The sequence below is a fragment of the Tribolium castaneum genome, chromosome 2, assembly GCF_031307605.1.
Source record: "Tribolium castaneum strain GA2 chromosome 2, icTriCast1.1, whole genome shotgun sequence".
NCBI lineage: Eukaryota > Metazoa > Arthropoda > Insecta > Coleoptera > Tenebrionidae > Tribolium > Tribolium castaneum.
The window spans coordinates 5,457,595-5,479,023 of record NC_087395.1 but is presented as its reverse complement, the minus strand read 5'-3'; the positions used below and the strand labels follow the sequence as shown (position 1 = coordinate 5,479,023).

Genomic DNA, 21,429 nt, shown 5'->3' with positions numbered 1-21,429 from the left:
ATTTTCACGAATGAATTAATCAAAACGGTGACAAACGTATGTCGGGCATAGACTGTTGCGCTTAAGCAATAGACAAAATTTAAATTATACCATGAATAATGCTTAATACAGTCAGTTGTAATTATTTTTAGTTAATTTTAATAATAAAAAGGGTTTACTCAATATTTAACGCGACACGTGTTCAATAATTGGTAAATTTAGTCTCGACATACGTTCAGAAAATTTTGATTCCTGACCAAATCTTTACTAAAGTTGCCAATATTGTAGACAATTTTTATAATAGTTGGGTATTAAGCAATTTTTCGTGGCAATAAAACGTACAAAACAATTTTTTTGCTAAAATTAATTTGAAGGCCGGTAATTCAGCGCTTCATTCCACCGACCGCGCATTGCCATTTTGACGAGTTTTTGACAGCACGTCAAAAGTGACAGCGTTGAATAATATGTTTATGTGCCAAAATGTTACAAAAATAGCCGTACACTAGTAAATTTGGTCGTTGTTTTGTGAAAAACTGTGCAAAATGAGTGAAAAGGAGAGGAACTGTTCAAACGAAGCGGTGGAAAAAATCATAGGCAACATGACAGCGGAAATGCAAAATGCAGATGGTCAGTATGCCCCCTTGGGTTTCACGCCGCCCCCGAGCGAGCCCCTGAACTGGACCCAGCCCCCTTACGTGAACAACTACTCGTACAACCCTGCCTCAGGCTATGTACCTATGCAACAATTCGCAACCCCCTTCAATTACATGCAACAGCCCCACGCGTTCGACATGAACGAATACAATAAGAATTTGAAATACATGTACGAGCCGTTGCAAAATGGGGGCGATGGTGGCGTTTTTCGAAACGAATTTATCCTAAATGCGAATTTGCACCAATCGGAGCCTTTGCCCCAGACCAGCAACCATGCCCACTTGATCGAGAATTTGGTGGGCAATTGGGTGCCCAACACCACAGGGACGTACTCGCCCTTTGGCAACGTCGAGCCGTTTAAGACTTTCGAACAAGAAAATGAACAAAACTTAATACTTGAACAACCCCTTGAAGAGAAACAGTTTAATTTTTCTCGAACCAATCGCAAGCCAAGAATGGTGGCAGAGGTGAAACCAATGCGCCCCAGCTACTCTGATGTTCTGACAAAGGCTGTGCCCCCAAATACGGCCAAACCAACCGTCACTAAAGACCCCAAAGTGAAGAAAGAAAGTGGCAAAAAGAACGGAAAAATTGAGAAAACGCAAAAAGTGAATTGTTCCTTGAACCGAAGCAACACGAACGCGGACATTAAAGATATTCCAATTTCGGAGAAAACCCAATTCATCAAAACCAGCGATAAAGATAAGCGTCCCAGAAGCACGCAACTGAACCGCAAGTGGGCCTCGCTTGATAATATCAACGAACCCATCAACAATATCAAGGTTGATGATGGTAAAAAGAAGAAGGATGAGGTTACCAACAGTACGAAAAATTTGAGCCAAAAATCGAATTTTCGAAAAGTTACCAAAAATCCGGGGGATTCTCCGGAGAATGAAACTTTTGTGGGTAAGAATAACGAGACGCTTTATGTTAGCAAAAATGGGCTGAAGAAGACGAGCAAGTTTAATAATTCGAGAACCAAAAATTTGGAAGCTAATGAGAGGCCACCAGGGAAGCGAAACCAACGGACTCGCAAGAGAGAAAATCAAGTTTTTTTTGGTAAGATGTAAATTGAAGGCGGCGGAGCGGAAAGTGTTTTATTGTTGGTAATTCTTGCTTTTTTAACGAGCAAATTTCACTATTGTTTTAAATTAAGTGGGTTTTAAAAATAAGCTATGTTTGGTGATTGAGTCGTAGAATCTATTCTGGATGTTTTTGGGTAAGGGAGTAAGCTTGGACAAACTGAAACAAATTTTGATCAATATTTTTTAAAACTAGATTTTTGCAAACTTCATTATTTTCGTGAAACGTGTGACTTAAAACGAAGTTTCGTCAAAATCCGCATAATTATGTTTTCTTAATAATTCACGGGGTTGAAATTTTAGGAAAAATAAACCAGAAAATCGTCCACTTGAGTCGAAGGTTTTTATACTGGGTAACCTAGAGGTGCGTAATCGGTCTATAAATTTTTTGCTATTTGGAATATTAGCTGCCGTTTTCATTATCCGGTAGATCGACTTCAAGTCCACAAACTAAAAATATTTTTATACAGAGAGTGTTGTATCTTGTATACCAAAGTTATATTTTTTTAAATGGAACACCCTATTTATTTTTTCATAATTAGATTCTACGTAAAAAAATAATAAAACTTTATATTAACTATTATGGATATATCTCTTTTCGTTTCGGAATTATTCAACTTTTCGATATCAGTGCAAAGTCGCTTATGAATATTTTCCGATAAATTTAGAACACCGTGAAGTTTTAGCAAGTAGTCCAGTTTTAGTTAAAACACGCAGATGATATACAGGCTGTGCCAAAACGCAAAAAGTTGAATAACGCATTTTTTTCAAATGAAACACCATGTATTTTTTTTATGTATTGATAGCAAAAAAAATGTTTTTTTGTTTTTTTGAACACTTCAAGAAATATTGTAAATTTGCTATACAAATGCATATTATTAGAAAGCTTATGAAAAATGCTATCGATACGTGTGGTGTTCCTTTAAAAAAATGAGTTATTTAACTTTTTGCGTTTTAGCGCACTGTGTATACCATCAGTGTACTTTAACTAAAAGTCGATTATTTGCTAAAACTACAAGGTATTCTGAATTTTTCTGTTGCAAATATTCATAGGAAAATATTCATAGGCGACTTCGCAGTGATTTTTCAAAAAATAGTCGTTTTTTAACGAAAATTTAAATAATTCCGAAACGACAAGAGATAGACCCATAATAGATTAAATAAAGTTACATTATTTTTTTCCGTAGAATGTAATTATGGAAAAATATATAGGATGTTCATTAAAAAAATATAACTTTGGTTCATCACCCTGTGTATAATAAAAATATTTTTAGTTTGTGGACTTTAAGTCGATCTATCGGATAATGAAAACGGCGTGGTAATATTTTAAATAACAAAAAAGTTATAGACCGATTACACACACACCCTTGGGTCAGGTCAAGTTAGGTCAGCCTGTATGTGAAAACTGGTCAAACTTTATTAAATTAATAAAAAAAAATACATTATTTCTGTCTTTCTTAGTGTTTCCTTTCAAGTGAAAAACGAACTACAACACTCAAAACAGCAAATTATTTTGGGAGTTTTGTTAGAAATAAGTTGAATAATCACGAAAATAGATTTTTGAGTTTAAATTTTTTTTAAATCGGACCGAAAAATTACTAAATTGGATGGGGAATGATGTTCTTTGTGCCTTTTTAAAGTGTTTGAGGATCTATTCGAACAAAAACCACTAGATAATTAAAAATTGAGTTCTTTTCGAGCATTATAACACGTTTTTTTTTAGCTGGAAACGCATTTGGGGAAATTTCGATAAAATACAACACGAAACATCAAATTATTATAGGTAGAAAATAACACTACACACTCTTTCTTGTTCATTTTTACAACAAAAAGCCGCGTTGAAAAAAAAACGTTATGTTATCTTTGTCCTATTTGACAGTTTTAATGCTTTTTTTTCGATAAATTTCGGCAAACATACCAAATTAAGTTGGAGATTATTTTTGCTGAAAAAATTAAAAATTTCGCAAAGCAAAGTTTCGTCAAGAACAAGTCGAAAAATTTGTACCTTTTTTTGTTTGTTTGCAAAATTGAAAAATAACGTTATTTTTGGTGTGTTAGAGAATTGTAATGTTTTTTGATTATTGTTTTTCAACAAAGCCAAAGAACATCAAATCAAGACAAAGATTGTATTATTTTTTGCTGAAAGTTGTGTTATTTATATTTCTTTCTGAAATGCAAAAAAATAAGACGAAAAATTATTTATAAATTAGATCGAGACTTGTATTAGGTGTTAGTTTTGCTATTTTAATGCTCATATAGCACATTTCTTGAACGAAGAATTGCATTATTTTATCTTCTTCTAAATCGAGGAATTATGCAAAAAATAAGCCAATAAAAAGCACCAAATAGTGTTGTTAAATTATTTCGAGATTTTATCACGTTTTTCAACCAGAGATGCAATTATTTTTTGTATTATTTTTGTCTTTCTAGCGTTTAAACTCGTTTTTGAGCTAAATAAGACTCGCGCTAAAGCTGGCGACAATATCACGAAATTTGGTCTAAATGACATTATTTGTGTCTTTTTCGAGCATCTAAGGACGATTTTAAGCTAAAAGCTAGGCTAAAAGTCAACAGATTATATCGTAAAATATGTTCTCAATCATAAGCTGAAAATTCACCCAATTAGACTATAAATTATGGATTTTTGCCTTTTTCGAACGTTTACTAAGTATGTTTTGAGATAAAATCCACGGTTTTTGGTAAACCAGACACAAAAAACGCTAAATCAACTATGTTTAATAAATATTTATAATATTTAAGCACATTTTTGGATTAAAAAAATAGTTGAATTATATCGAAAATTTTGTAACATTTGCCTTCTTTTGAACATCTAAATACGATTTTAAGCTTTTGTTGCCAATTGCACGAAGTTTCAATAAAAATAATTACGGAATTATGTCAAAAATGGAAAATTTTTGCGAAATTTTGCTAATCGAAACATGTGGGTATGGCACTTTTTTGAAAAATCACAACATAATAGGTCGAAAATGTTTTGTTTCACAGATCTGGACAAAAAAATCACGAAATGAAGTTAACCATTAATAATATTTTTTTAGCTTAAAACTGAAAAGATTTCTCCGGATCTCAGATAAAAACAATTTAGTTTAGTCAAAAAGATACTAGTCTAACCCTTCAAGAGCGTTTTAACATGTTTTTTTTTTTCTTTTCACAAAAATGAAATTATATCGCAAGACTTTGTCAAAAATAAGTCAAAAAAGCGCTACATTGTGTCAAAAGTGGTGTTATTTTCCAGCTTTAAACCCTTTGATTGCGCAGTTATTTACCTTTTTATACACTGAAAAATGTTACAGTTTAAATTATTCTTATTTTTATATTCAATATAGACACAAAGTGGAATCTTATCCAAAAACATCGTGATTGGATTATATTAAATTAATTTGGTTTGGATTAGATTTTTTATTAAAATTTGTTGTTTTCAGGAATTGCTGGCCAAAAATTGAAACATTACTTGAAAGGATGGTGGAAGATTTTAACCGTTTTCTTCTTCTGGCTCATTCACCTTATCTCCGATATTTGCAGCCTGAGCGTTCACATTAGCCGTGACATGTAAGAAAACCTTTAAATTTTAAGTAAAAAAAATAATATTAATCTGACAGGGGTTCGAATTTTTGGCTTTGGTTGTGTGTCCATTGGAACCTCTTTTTGGATACGGTAGTGACCATCGCCTCACGTATTCGAATATTATCGTGGATTTGGGAGAAATTCAAGAAACCTGAAAAACCAACAACTAAAGACAATAATCGCAGTTTTATTCACAGTGGATTACAGAATAACATTAATATGCCAACGACTGGCGAAGAAGCAATGAAAAGACTTTTAGCATGTAAAGGCAAGGACCCTTACAGTATATTGGGAGTTACTCCAACTTGTACTGACGATGATATTAAGAGGTACTATAAAAGACAAGCTTTTTTGGTCCATCCTGACAAGAACCAACAACCGGGAGCCGAAGAAGCCTTTAAAATATTAGTTCATGCCTTCGATATGATCGGGGAACCGGAAAGAAGGGCCGCTTACGATAAAGGTAATAAAATTTTACCAACACTTAAATTTAATCTGATAACAAAAAGTTTGATGCCATAAAATTAATTCGATAATAATACCTTAGTGGTTATCATTTCTGTCATGTGAAAGCAATTTTTAATGAGAAATATAGCTTGTACTTGTGTTATCTTCTCTACATGACATGAGATCGAAAATTTACACAATTAGAGCAGGCTATACTTGCGGAATTTTAGCCACATGTCAAAAATTGACAGTATTTAGTAGTTATTTACCTAACGAATTTAGAAAGTGCAATTCCCTACATGAGCACCTTGTTTGCTGAACGAGTGCTGCATGAAGTGCAAATGTGGGAAATTGCTTTCCAAACAAGTTAGGTACAATATTTTTTGTAACGAATCTCTCAAAAAAAATTAAAAATTAATGTTTTTTATAATTTAGTGTTTTTTGCTAATGAGTTGGTAACAGGACAAAAAATCAATTGTCACTAAGGAACTCTACTGTCACTTATCGTAAAAAAAATAACCGTTTCAAATGATAGCGATACCAATCTATTAAATGTCCCTAGCCATTGTTGCAAAGTATTATCCGTTCACGATTGTTTTAAATTCTCAGCAGGCGTAGATATATTTTTGTTAGGTTGGCCTCAGGTCCTGTCAGGTACTGTCTTTATGACGTTGTCTTGTCAAAAATCCGCTGTGTTGTCAGTTCTACTGCTTATTAATTTAAAATGTTAAAAGATTTTTATGAGACAAATGAGCACTACCATTGAATTTTGGTCAATCCTACTCGCAAAAACGTAACTGTCACCCAAGGGACATTTCACAATTATCTCTCACCCATACAAAGTTAAAAAACAATATTTTTGACTTACTTTTGATACTGGATGCTTTAATTGTTTCAAAAAGGACTAAAAGACTGTCCAACAACTGAAAAATTCTAAACACTTGAACATTCAGGTCTTTCTTTGGAAATGTTTCGTACACTGCTGTTTGGATTCTCTCCGAAAGCTTGAATTACAGCCTCAACTATTGCTTCGTTTCCAGTGACGTGTTTTGTTCTTACTCGATTTAGTTCAGATACGTTTCCTGTGTCTTCAAATTATTGACGATTCTTTGAATTTTAAATTTCATAAATAACATTTCACAAAAAGTCCAACGACACTTTCCATACGCGAATATTGATTCCTTTTTCAACAACACAGAAATTTCAGCCGCTGTTGCTGGTTTTTAAAGTAATTTCACCAAATTAAAACAATTTTACTTTTCTGACAGCGCGCACACTTTTGACAGTTTTTTTCGGTGGTATACAAAATGTCGCATAGAAATGCTTCATCATTTGTTTCAAAAGGTGACTGCCCTAATTACAATCAAAATTTGGATTAAGTTTTTAACAACAAAATTTAATTTTTTTCTTGGATCAGCCGAGCGATTTGGTTAATTTTTTGTGTGGCCATTTATTTTTCGGGGTTTAATGATCCAATGGTAATTTGGCTTAATTTTAAATAAAAGAAATGTGTTTTAAAATTTGATTTTTTTACTTGATGTCATTTTTGATATTTTGATATATTGAAAGACCACCTCCTAAAATATGTGCATTCTAATTTTCATAACAATCCGTTGACAAATAACTGAGATATTAAGCTCGAAAGTCTTAGCTGAGACACCTTGTATAAAAGGACTCTAAAAAATTCTACTTTCATTATACCATTATAGAGTTCTTTGGCTGTACGGACAGTTTGACTGCAGAGTGTATAAATGTTCCTAAAAACTTAACAGCTGTAATTTTTTAAATCCCTTAAAATTGTCACTTAATCGCAAACACAAAAAATGGTACACGCCAATTTTTATGTTTTGCAATTGTTTAGACGAATTGCGAACAAATAAACCCAAATTCAGCTACGGATACGTGGGGATGTAAATAATATGTAGATTAACTTGGAGTAAGGAGTTTTGTAAGTATAGAGTTTTTTCGAAAAACCGTTAAAAGCTTTTGAAATCTGGTCCCTTAGACCAAAATACAAGAACAATTTCCTATGGACGTTTGGCAGATAATGCTTCCTAAGAGAGCTGTAGCCCTCTGAAGATTGCAAGCCAAAGATGTGTTTTCTCTTAGAAAAGGGTTGAAGGAGATGTATAAGAATTTGTATCTGGGGTAACTTTGGAGTGTAGAATCTACTGGTATGGTAGCGCTCAGCTCCGTTTGCGTGTGCGTCATCTGACATTTCTGTCACTACGTTTACATAGCAGGGGCATAGCGGTGACAATCTATCAAATATTTTTTGAGGTTACGAAGTGTTTAAATTATGAGTTGTTACAAAAAATACAGATTCACAAAACAAGAACTAATAAACGCAGAATCAAAAACCTAACGAAACGCAAATCACAAAACACAATAAACGAACGGAAAATACTTGCGATTAACACCGATAACACTTTCGACAACCATGCGATGACGTCTATAATTTACTGTCAATGTCAGTTTGACAAATTCGTGACACTTGATGGTGTTGTCGAAGTGCATATGTAAATTAATGTTCAAGGATACCACCCTTAGATACCCCTTAGTTGTTTAAATTTGCATTGTTTTTGATAATTTTTTTACAGCTTTGTGTTGGTAATGAAAAAATGAAATTGATGACGCACACGCAAACCGAGCTGACCGCCACTATATGATCAAAAATTGAGAAATTTAATCAGGGGGGCGCGTGTACTGTAGGCGAACTGCTGTAGGAGTAAACTTGTGCTTTTGAAGAGGCTATTTGATATGTTTTCGAGCAAATGCTAATAACTACTCTACATTTAATTAATAACATAATACATCATAAATGAAATCATTTACTTGTTTAAAAACATATTAAATGTGCGTCGTTATAGTTAAGTTCGTACTTTTTTTGTTCTGTTATTATACCGAGTAAGTCTAACGTAATGAATACAATTCGTACTGCATTTAGATTACAGTAGTGCTCGATTGTGATGTCAAAATATGTAAAAAAGTTACCACTTTTTGAAAAGAGATGTGCAAATCCAACAGTTTGCAAAAAACGTGAAATATTTTGAAAACGGCTAAATTTCAGTATAGCCCAGTCAAATTAGACAAATTGGTGGAAAAAATTCTTGGAGAGTTGGAGTTTTTTTTAAAAGCTTTCTTTACACTTGGGCAAACATATATCAATAGTCCTCGAGGGTGGGAGGCGAGCTCGAGGAGGGGGAGGGGATTAAAGCATTTTAGACCACTGTGCGTCGCATGTCAGTAGGAGCCATATTTTTCCAAGGAAACCTTAATACAGCAACATACCGTGAAAAAGTTCTTCAACCCTTATTTAATGAATTGCATGATGAATTGCGGTATAGATTTTTCCAGCAGAGTGATGCGACATCACATACCAATTAAACAATGCGGTTTATTCGTGAATTTTTTTATGATCGTTTAATAAGTAGAAACACAGCAATTCCTTATTCACCACGTTCCTGTGATTTAACTGGATTTCTTTGTTTGGCCTTACTTGAAAATTTCGATTTTTAAACTCCGGTAAACAATTTAGATAAACTTACCAATCGAATTCGTCAAAAATCGATGAAGTCAATGATTCTCCTCATATTCTTGAAAATGTTTTTGATAACCTGAGAAGAAGAGTACAGAAGTGTTTGGAATTTAATAGCGAACACTTTCAGCTCTTGTTGTAACTTAATTTAATAATAAGAAATTTTGGAGTTTGTTGTAAAATCTTTATGTTACGGTGGTTGCCCCCGAATTGTCTCCGGCGCCCACGGGAAATTGGAACTTTAATTCGAAATACGAACAGAAATTGTCCATATTTCTTTTGTTAGATAGGTGACAAATTGGCGTCATTGGTGTTTTATTTTATTTATCAGTTGATTACTTTGGAGCATGGCCTACTTAATGCATAGAGATAATTTCGTTATAGACAACGAAGTTGTCTCTATTCATTAAGGAGGCATTATATTTTATTAGTAAGTATTATTTAGTGTTTCATTTTACATTTTTTTTACCTCTTATGTTTTTTTCCAAAAGTTGATAGTTTGGAAGATAATTTGGTTTTTCTGACAAATTCACTTAATTTTTTTTAATCTATGTTGTCTTTCTCACACTTAGGTCATTTAAAAGAGACAGGAAACTTTCGCAAGCGCAACTACGTCACCCACCCAAAATATATCAGTGATTCTCAACATGTTCACATAATGCAACAAGTGCAGACAACAAGTAAATTTTATTTACAAATCTATTTACAATTTAATTTATATTTCAATCTCACTTTCACTAACTGCATCGTTAAATTCGTCGAAGTCACTATTACCATCATCATCTCAATTCACGTTAATTATAATGTCTTTTTGAACCTGGTCAAGACACATTTATTTTTTATAACTTCCTCTATTAGTTTGTCGTAATGGTTGACTGTATTGCTCCAAACTTCTGGTGTAACTTGATTTAAAGCACTTTGCCACATTTGTAAAATAGATTCATCATTTCATCATTCATCGTAAAAAATAACCATTTTCATCTCAACGATATTAAATATTATTAATATTATTATATCATATTATTAAATGTCCCTAGCCATTGTTGCAAAGTAAAAAACACCGCAATGCGGAAAAATCCGTCTGAAAATAGCTATCTAAACGCTATGAGTACAAAAAAAGTTTTACTTAATGCCTAAACATGTCCCCAAGTTTTCTTTTTTAGTTTACAAAAACTTAACAACATTTTTTGTTAATTCACGACACTGTTTATCATACATTTTTTCAAAATAACTGATATTTACTATCTATTACCAGACGTAGAAATAACTGACTTTGTGAGAGTGGAATAAGGGTAAAATGACCCTTAAACCCTTAAAACCAACTTTCTAAAGTGAAAAGTCTTATCTACAATCAATCACTTGTGTCTAAAAGACTAATCTTATTTTCATCTTTCATGATATTAATACCATTATGTGTTAGAAAATTGCTGGGGCAGTAAATTAAGTAATTACAGATGGAACATAACAATGTTTTAAGAGAATAAGAGACAATTCTGTTTACAAATTGTTTACATTAAAAATCTTTGAGATTTAAAAGAACGACTGGTAGATACTCCCATTTTACGCTACGCTTGATGGTTTGTATTTTGTTTCACTCATTCTCATAGTAACAACAAAGACAAAACTAGTAGCAGATGAGAAAGTATTATTTGATACATTTATACGACATTCGGCCAAAATTATAAAAATTATACTATACTCAGTTAATTGCTACGACCTATCCGTGTCAGGTTGCAGTCAATGGCATCCGTTTATGTGTCATTTTTATTTTGGGTGACTGTACCTATTGTGATATTTTTAACACTTATTACTCTTATTAGTCTAATATTTCCCACCTCTTGCCTTAATTCTAAAATTGAAAAACTTCTAGCTAATGATTTCTTTCTAGGTGTTGTGGAGTCCGTGCAAGTGGAGCAAGCCTGGAGTGAATTAACGGAGCTTTTGGCCCAGCTGCAGCAAAAGGTTGAAGCAGCCGCTAACACAATTCGGTGCAGTGCTTGCGGTTTACGTCACAAAAGAATCAAAGTGGATAGACCTTGTTACGCGGCAAGGAACTGTTCCTCTTGTAAAATCCATCATTCGGCTCGAGAAGGTGACATTTGGGCCGAAGCTCGCTGTTTCGGCTTTTTGTGGCATTACTACGCTTGTATGGAAGGCAGTGTGTACGATATAACGGAATGGGCCGGTTGTCAAAAGGACAGTCTCAAACACCTAAGACCAGACTCGCATCAAGTACAATATCGCATCGCTTTAGGTAAACAAAATAGTCAACCTCGTAGACACAGCGGATCTCAGCGGAATGAGAAACCACCCGATCTCGAAAATTTACTTAACACATTGTACGGACAAACCGATTGCATGCAACAAGGACAGAAACGTAGGAGTAAAAAAGGAAAGTGATTTGGCACTAGATGCATAAGTTGTGTATTTTATTTCGCTATGAGTATGTGCTATCAATTTATAAAATCAATGCGCTTGAAAAATAAATCATGTTTACAAAAATTTGTTCCCATAAAAGTGATTTTTATTCATTTCTGCTAAATCCTCATTTTGGAAAAATGTTTAACAGCAATTCCAAAAGAATTTAAGGCATTTTGAAAATTGTAACTAGCAAAATGCGGATATTTTCTTGATGTCTTTACAATTAACAAATGAATTCATAATAAAACTTGTTTTTCATAAAAACAAACACTAAACAAAGATAGATTTCTGTTATCACTTGTCACAAATCAATCACGCACAACATATCAACCTTAAAAACAATGCAGACAATCGCTAAACTAGATCTAAAATGTTTCTTACAATAGTTTTAGCACATTTTTTATTGAGAAACTCGCAACAAAGAGGAAAATCAAGGAAGAAAAAACAAGTATTTTTTCCTGAAGATGTCTCTAATGATATACATATGATTTTTTTACCTGTTTTGTGACTTTAGGGATTTTTTCAGTGAGACACTTTACCTATTTTACAAAAAAATTGAAACATTAAGTTTGAGATATTTACGCGTACTTTAATAAATTGTAGTTTTTGTCAAGAAATTAATAAATTTGAAGTATTTTACCAACACAAAGCATGGAAGCGGTAAATATTTTTCATGTTTGAATATTCAGGGTGTCCCAGCGAGTTGGTAAAGTCTATTATTCAGCTTTATATGTTAAAAAAGTCATATTTTTTCCTAAGCTAACCCCCTGCCTGACTTAAACTTATTTTTAAATATGCAGGGTATTTCGGAAATAAGTTACAATACAAACTAATGTTTTTTTTTTAAATAGAAGAGCCTATAATTTTTTGGTTATTGGTTATCAAAAATAAGGTGTTCCATTTAAATTTTATAAGTTATTCAACATTTAACAAACTTAATTTTTTATTTTCTGAGCAAAAAAAATATATCCTTAAGGTTTTAACATTCTTCTTTAAATTGGTAAAAGTCCCACTTTTCTAGGAATCTGTTTTTTAGTAATAAAGTTTTAAAAAAAGCGTGTTTTTGTTAATATTTGAAAATAATTTTAGGTGAGGTAGGGGGTTAGTATCTACAGCTGAGGGAAAAAATACTCTTCTAACATTTAAAAGTGAATTATGAACTTTACTAACTCGCTGGGACATCCCGTATATATGTATTATTGAAAGACTCATTTAAGTCGAACGGTTTTGCTAAAATAAAATAGAAATAGAATAGAAAATGACTAAATTAGTTTTAAAATGTTTTATTTTCTGGGAATTTTGAAGAACAAAAAAGGAAAATATTTGCTTCCTGTCGTAGCTTTAGAACGTCCTTTACTGATTAAAAGAACTCATTTAATTCTAACGACTTTATGAAAACAAAATGTTACGTCTGAAATGTTAAGCAAGAAACTCGCAGAGTTTGTGAAATTCTGTCAGAACATAACAGAAAGTGATTAAATCGGGCTTGACATGTATTACTTTCTGTGAATTCAGCACCCTTTTTCAATGAGCAACACACTAAATTAGTATTTTATCAAAAAAAAAAGCAAAAAATACCGAAACTGAATTATTTGCGATTTGTTTTAGTAGGTTTAGAACGTTTTTCGAGGAAGAATTCACTTAATTCGAAAAAGAGAAAAATATTATATTAAGTTTGAAATGTATTAATACTCTCTACGAACTTTAGTTCTCACTTTACAGCGAGAAACTTAAGAATTTAGATTTTGTCAAATGGAGTTTACGAAAGTATTGTCACAGTTTGCGAAATATTGCTAGAAGACAATTAAAAATGATTAAATAAGTTTGAACTGAATTTAGTTTTTTCATAGTTTTCATTTTCATTTCATAGTTTTTGACATTGTCAATTTTTTTGTTAAAAGTTTCATTAGCAAGGGTTTATCTAAGACATCACAGCCCTTGAACCTTTTGCAATAAGTGAATGATTTTTTTGCATTCAATATCCGAAGGTTTGAAGAGTCTTCTAGAATTTTCAAAATTGTCAACTGCCAAAATTCATGGCTAGTATGATTTTTTAAAATGGGTATCAAAAAACTGCTGTAACTCAGGTTTTTTAATTGGAACGACCTTATTTTCTTAACGGCAGTCGAAAGAACATAGATATTTATGGTGATTTTTATCAATACGTCCTATACCTATCTCTTACAGTTTTTGAAAAAAATCACAAAAAAAACGGATTTTACTTCGTAATTTCCATACTTAATCAAGTAGACCTTGCAAAATCGTAAGCAATTGTCAAACTTCCATATATTTTATTTAGTTTTTAGGTGGTTCGAATATCGAATAAGCAGTAAAACAATAATATTTAATTATGGTTTCTTGATTAATAGTAAAATTTTATCGTATTTTTCGAAAATTTACTTGATTAAAAATGAAAATAATGAGCTAAAATACTGTTTTTTGATAAAAACCATTGTGGTGCAAATGACTAACCTGTTACCATGACAACTTATGTAAATGTTAATGCCAAGAGTACGTTATTTGCACCACAATGGTTTTTATGAAAGTGAACCGAATATATATGTTAATTAGTAAAAGTCTGCATAAAAATAGATGTTATTTTGATTGCCATTGAAAACACAAGGTCATTCCATTTGAAAAAACTGTTTTATAATCATTTTTTAATCATCATTTTCAAAAAATCCTAGTATTCTTGCAATTTGACAGTTGACAATCCTGAATATTTTAGAAAATTCTTCATACCTTTGGCTATCAAATGCAAAAAGAATTATTTACTTATTGTAAAGGGTTTACAAGCTGTGATATTTTAAATGAACCCCTGAAAATAAAAATCTGTGTAAAAAATTTGACGTACGTCAAAAACTATGACAGATAAGTACTAACAACTACTCAGTAACATTTTACTCAGTTTCAAGTGGCGAAATGCAATAAAAATAGGTGGTTACTATTTAAAATTTCAAAGTTGGCGCCAATTTTTCGTAGTTCGTAGCTATTTTGAAAATAATTTAGTTGAACTCAGAATGGTCGATTTGGATTGTATACAAAATCTTAAAGCTCTAGCTATAAGAAGTTAAAAAGTTTCTAATTGTAGGTCCTAAAAGAATCAGCATGTTATATGGGATAATAAAAACGACATGGCAATATATCAATTAGCTAAAATGTTATGGACCGATTGGACACCCCTGGTTTACCCTGTATATGACTTTATTTGAAAACATATTTCACCGTTTTGTGAGATTTGTTCTAAATAAAGTGGAAACTTGTTAGAGTAAATCTGACGCAAATATGTTAATTCTATTACTCCTATTATTTTTCGAGAATTTTGCGAGTGTTCTTCAATTAGAAACTCACTAATCTAGAAATACATTGGCAAAAAAGAGAAAACATATGAACCTACGTCGAATATGTAAATTCAAATGATTTTTCCGAAGCTAATTGGAAAATCCTTAATTTAGTTAGGTTCTCTATTGTGAATTTAGAAACATTTTTCAGTGAAAATGAAAGGAATAATTTGCCGAAAAGACAAAAAACTTCCAAATTCGAAAAGAGATCTGCTATTTATTCTTTGTTTTTTTTTTAAACATAACTGCGAAGGCGCAAACACGAAAATAGGATAAGATTTACCAAAATTAACTGAAAATAATCTTAAAAGTATTTTATTCCAAGGCACCATCAAGGAAACAAAGACTAGGTATATTATCAATTGCGGCATCGACGTCTCGCTTCTGTACAGTTTTCCTTTTCCCCATCCCCATAAACTTGCCAGACTCTTTAGCAAGGTGCTCCAGAAACATCTCCTGAAATTTTAATTGAGTACCTAAGCTAACACTCAAATTTTTTTTGTTACCGTTGATTTGGTCACGAGAAATAGGGCATCTTGACTCACTAAATTACAGTCTGGGTCCATTTTCATAATGTGTTTAATTCTAGCTAGGGGTAGTTTCACTAATTTGGGTTTTTCGGGGGATGTTGTGGTTAATTCTACGAATTCTGGCGTTTCGGTAACGGGCTGCCTCTCAGTCTCAATCTCTTCTATATCCACTTCGTTGATATCTTCCATTTTATTTGTTAAAATTTTAAATAAATACCACTCAAGTTTCACAACATAACCTCAATCGCGCGCTATTCAAAGTCAGGTAAGGTGGTTACAAAACGAAATCCCCCAAATTATTTAAAAAAATTAGTAATAAAATACAATTTTGGCTTAGATTGTCTCACAGTTGTGTTATTTTTATGCGGTATATTGATAGGGATTGATAATTTTATTGATTAAGTTAATTTATTGCGGTTTGTATTCAATTTTGAATGATGTACCAAGTGGATTGGTATCCCTTCATTTGACAAAGTCTTAACCTCAAAATTATGGACGCTCTTACGTCAACGATCAAGTAAATAAAAGGTAATAACTTTGACCGCATCTATTTTAGTGTTTTGTTGGGTTTGTTGCAATAACTCTGCCCATAGATGGACGATGGTACCCCCAAGAGGGGCCGCGGCCGGGGTCGCGGTGGTCGAGGCAGAGGTCGGGGAAGAGGCCGAGGTCGCGGACGTGGTAAAAAGGCCATAAAAGTGATAGAAAGCGATGAAGAACTGGATAATTCCCAACTGCAAGAATCGTCCGAAGAGGCACAACAAACTGAAAGTGAATCTAACGAAAATGTGGCACCTAAAAGTAAATTTAATTGAATTAAAGTCAGCCTTGAATGACAATTGAATGTTATAGTTGATTTGGAAGCTGACATCTCCCAACTGGAAGCACCGACTTTTACAACAATTAACAGAGGGCCACCAGAACCAATGTTGCGGCTAGATTGGTCACATAAAGTGAATTTGATTGGCGAAAAAGTGCTCAATCCCATGATTCATTGCTGTGATAAGTGTTTGAAGCCGATTTTAATCTATGGACGAATGGTAAACTCTTTATTTTTAATACATTTTCTACTAAAATATCCGCAAAAATGTACTTAAACAAGGCTTGATCATTTTAAATCTAAAAACGGGGATTTATTAAATTTTAATCAAATTGCTCTGTAACTAGAAATTAGGTTGGCAACAGTGGCTACCAAAATCAAATCTCACATTTTTATCCACTTTACTCTGCGCCCTCTACTGAACGATTTTGAACCGCTTTTTTTGAAATTTGATTTTTGCACAAACTGCGATATTTTTCAAGATATAACTGATATAACTGATGCAAAATTTGGAATTTCAACTTCCTGCCACCTAAGTGGGCAACAGTATACAGGGTGTCCGTTTTTCCAGCTTTACCATGGGGATCTCAGTTATTATAAGAGATACGAGGTTGGTTAAATATGGGCAAAGTTGCGCATTTTTATGCTAAACAATTATCTGAAAGAAAATTAGATGTGTGGTTTTTAGTTTTTGAATTGAGAAAAATCAAAAATTTATAATTTTGGTTTTTATTTTATTAAGCGCAAACAAAAAAAACTTTGTTTAACAAACTAAATTTTGACTGTTCTATTAAATATGAGAGCAGAATTTTTATAACTTTGTGTTGTTTTGTTTTTCGAAGAATAAACTCCTAGTTTATCATGTCGTTTAGTTTTTAATAAGTAAGCTTGACGGATATGTAAAAGTGCTAGACCCAAATTCAATTAAACTTCTAAAATCTAGTTTGTTTAAAACCAAAATTGTTGGCGTTTTTTTCCAAAGCACTCTTTGCAAAAATGATTTTTTCTTCATTTTGATCAGTATACATGATTCATTTATATTATGTGATACATCGTTGTAACCGGAAATAAAAACACTTTTTAAAAATAGAAAAAGTGAATATGGCTTCCATAAGAAAAAAAAAGTTGAGTGTTGTTACTCTGACATCAAGAACGCCTTGAAAAATGGAATGACAGACTTAGATTTCTTGTAAAAAAATTTCTGAACAATGTTCTAGTTCTAGTTCTTTTGGTTTTCCCTTGAAAAATTAAAAACGGAAATTACAAATTTCCAATTATTTCCAATAATTCAAAAACTAAAAATGCCACATCAAATTTTCTTTCAGATAATTTTTCAACATAAAAATGCACATCTTTGCTTTAATTTAACCAACCTTGTGTCTCTTATTATAGTAACTGAGATCTCCATGGTTGAGCTCGAATAACGGACTCCCTGTATAAGCTGTTTCAAAACTAACTGTTTCAAAAAAACGCCAACGTCGCATTTCTCTCAAAATTAGCTGTTATATATTCATGCACATCAAAAAAATAATAGCTAATGTAATTAATACTTTCGATGAGAGATCTAATCATTAATAACTATTTTACAATTTTATCAGTCGTATTAAAAAAATATTCGGCAAAATGTGACGTTGGCATTTTAATAGTTTTGAAACAGCTAATAATTAATTATTGCCAACTTAATATCATAGTGACAGGTCACTTAGATTGGAAATTTATAAATGAGGTAGGTACTTTCATTACGAGCATAGCTAGTGCATTGACTATTGAGATCATTAGTTAAAAGATGACAAACTTAATAGTTACAATATTTTCTGCAATTTTTTTAAAACTATAATTTGTTGCAACAGGTTTAATATTTTTTACAATCGTGTGGGTCTTTTTGATTATAAAAACTTTTTATAATATTTCGGGTGATCCAAAATGTGTGGCATAATTTTAACCATGAATACCTTCTACAAATGAGAATAGATAGAACAGTATTTATTGACCCATCCCAAAAATAGAACAATTTCAGCTTTTCAAAAATCGGTATGCAAAAACGATTTTTTGAACTATACAGGGTGTTGGGGAATGATTTAATTTCGTATGTGAATTTGTCATGATCAGACGAGCTAAAAACCCTTATCATTTTTCCAAAAAGTGGATACTTCAAAAAAAAATTATTAACCCATCTGTTGAGAGCCACTGTGTGCTTTTGGTAGTTAAGTAGCAGTTTTTTTTTTCTTTAAACAAAGTGGACATGTGGCGCATGGACGTTTTGAAAAAAATTCAAAATTGTAGTTAGCATGCTCATTATTTGTGTGAAGGTTCGAACCCCAGTTCTGCCATAAATTTCGTTTGTTTTTTTTTTTGAAACTTTGATAACAAAACAATTTGTTATAGAAGAATTACGGAATGGAGCAAGAAGGTATTTTACCTCTGCTGTTTTGTCAATAATATTAAAATTTACGCTAATTTTTACTATTCTAGTTTAGCGGTTCTCAAAATTTGTGACTTTAATTTTTATTCGATTTTTTGGGAAAACTATGCATTTTTAATTTAAATAAAATTTACTTAATCGATTCGCTTTGCCATTCTTTACCTACCTTTAAATTTTTGCTAAACCATTTCCGATCACGCTGTATATTTTTTATTGTCGGATTATTAATATTATTATGAAACATTGCGTGTCAAGAGACAAAAGGACGTTCTTTGATGTGGTGTAATCGGAAGTCGTGTAAAAGCTACACATTTTCGGTGACGAGGGGGCCCTTCCAGTTTTCATATTTTTTTAGCCTATTTTAATTTTTGCCGTTTCTATGGAACTATTTTTATAATGCAGTGTCGTGGACTTTTTAAACTTTAATTTCCCGTTTTGTTTACGAAATGACTTTCCAATTAATAAATTTATGAAACAAGTAAAAACGTTTTATTTTAATTGGCTGTGTTTATTTAATTGAATTACAATAATTTTACCTTCATTACAACCTCTTCGGTCAAATTTGGAAAATTGTTATAATGAACTCGGAACGCAACTTTCATAATTTATTTAAAAAAAAAACACTTTCAAAATAGTATATTATGATACGAGTTTTATAAGACGCATTTTGTCGCACGTACGGATTTAGGGCACGACTAGCGCAGCGAGGAGTCCCATTACAGAGTAAGTGCGACAAAATGCCTTATAAACGAGATATCATACAGTATTTTTTCTACTTTGCACTTTTTGTACCAAAAAAATTAATTTCTAAATTTAGGGAATTTTGTGGCAGTTGATAACATTTACGCGCAGACCGTGAAATGAAATAAATAATTTGGATCATCCTTAGTTTAGTCGTACAAATGTATTCTAAAAGTGTCCAAGATGTTTTGCAATGTACCCCTTAACAAGAACGGGCTTTTCTGGCAAATACGTGAAATTTGAAAAAAGCCTAAGGATAATGAGATCTCAAATTACTTACTTGCCCAGGCTTTTAAAGTTCGTTTGTACATTACTCGAAAGGTGTTCGAAAGGGTCACGTATCAGGGCTGGTACAAAAGCCTCTAAAGGTTCGTATTTGATTAATTTGATTAAATTATGCACTTGAAACAGATGCCGATTGACATTGACAGTTCTCTCAGATAATTGTCAAAAAACCAGGTTGTCAACATTATCCAACTAAATTACCCTGGTTTTTAGTGTAATTATTATAGCACTCCCTTGTGTATTACGATACGCAAATAGCGTATCGTAATGACCTCAGTACGAAACCGAAGTAGAAAAAGAATATTATTCAAGTCATTTTCAGAGCACACTTTTTTTACCAAAAAAGTCGCATAATAAGGTGTCATTTGATTTTTTTTTAATTTGAAAACAAAAAGGAATATTGAAAAATTTATTCTTAAAGTAGTTTTTTCGTAAGGTACATAAATATGGTGCCAAACGCTTGATTCCATACTTTTGCCCAACTCTCTATATTTTTTTCCACGTAAAATTTGTCTAGCGCGGATTTATTAACTGTTCTGTCCGGCATATTGCGTAAAATACCATGACATCAAAAATTGAGTTATTCCACTTTTTACTTGTTAAAATAGCATTTCAGAATAATTTTGATTATAAGCAAAGAATCAATTTTTAAAAAGTCCTGATCTGTCAATTTTTGATTTGTGGCTAAAATTCCGCAAGCACGGCCTGCTCTTATTAATTTCACTTTCGATCTCATGTTATAAAATACTAGGTATTTGAAACACGACTTTTTTTTACCTCCTAGATTCCGTGCAAGCACGTCTTCTGTCTGTCATGTGGCAAACAAGAGCAGAAGCAATGCCCGCGCTGTTTGGAGAAAGTATCCCGAGTGGAGCAAACAGGTTTAGGGACAGTTTTCATGTGTACTCACGGAGGGACTCGTTACGGTTCCTCTGGCTGCCGCCGTACTTACTTATCACACCGTGATCTCCAAGCCCACATCAACCACCGCCACGTGTCCAACACCATCCAGCCGATGGAAGTTGTTCCCGTCGAACCAGAACGAGTGTCAGTCCGCGCTAAAACGAACGATCCCAGATCGAACATTTCAATATCATCAAATGTGAGACAGCGCCCAACTCCGATACAAAGTTCCGGAGTTCGGACTAATTTGATCACGGTGCCAATTCAGGATTCGGCACCGACAGTGCACGAGACTAGCGCTACGCAACATAGTTATTACAATTATCAACAGACTGCGACGTATAATCAGGGCTTGCCTCCAATGCATATTCCGCCACCTCAGCAGCCACAGTATTATGCTGCGCCTCCGGCTTATAGTCCGGCTCAGAGTTATAGTTATAGTGGCGGAGCGCCGGCTGCGGGACAGTATGGGGGCCAGGGGGCGCAAGGGAGGGCCGCGCAGTATGACTACAGCACGGCGCCTCCGCCACAATGGACCACCGGTAGCCAGCAATACTACAGATGAATATTTTAAGTAGAATCTATTTATGTCTAAGACTAATTTTCTAGATTTATCTATGTCTACATTTAAGTTTTGTAAGCTAGTGACTATCGGTTTAATAAATGTTTTCAATACTGAACTGT

At 32.8% G+C, this 21,429-nt stretch overlaps 3 protein-coding genes across 3 annotated transcripts; 2 read left to right on the top strand and 1 right to left on the bottom strand.

Annotated features, from left to right (window-relative positions):
* Positions 1-389: 389 nt before the first annotated feature.
* Positions 390-11,799, top strand: LOC660628 (uncharacterized protein). Its single transcript, XM_966844.4, has 4 exons — positions 390-1,692; positions 5,156-5,282; positions 5,333-5,760; positions 11,171-11,799. The coding sequence occupies exons 1-4, from the start codon at positions 522-524 to the stop codon at positions 11,680-11,682; spliced, it is 2,238 nt and encodes a 745-aa protein (XP_971937.2). The 5' UTR covers positions 390-521; the 3' UTR covers positions 11,683-11,799.
* Positions 11,800-15,343: 3,544 nt separating this feature from the next.
* Positions 15,344-15,871, bottom strand: PolE4 (DNA polymerase epsilon subunit 4). Its single transcript, XM_015984893.2, has 2 exons — positions 15,551-15,871; positions 15,344-15,500 (listed from the first exon to the last, which is right to left on the bottom strand). Exons 1-2 carry the CDS (start codon positions 15,761-15,763, stop codon positions 15,360-15,362), a joined length of 354 nt encoding a protein of 117 aa, XP_015840379.2. The 5' UTR covers positions 15,764-15,871; the 3' UTR covers positions 15,344-15,359.
* A 79-nt stretch (positions 15,872-15,950) lies between these two features.
* On the top strand, positions 15,951-21,425 carry Hakai (hakai). Its single transcript, XM_008200955.3, has 4 exons — positions 15,951-16,102; positions 16,168-16,375; positions 16,427-16,614; positions 20,627-21,425. The coding sequence occupies exons 2-4, from the start codon at positions 16,168-16,170 to the stop codon at positions 21,308-21,310; spliced, it is 1,080 nt and encodes a 359-aa protein (XP_008199177.1). The 5' UTR covers positions 15,951-16,102; the 3' UTR covers positions 21,311-21,425.
* Positions 21,426-21,429: the final 4 nt, after the last annotated feature.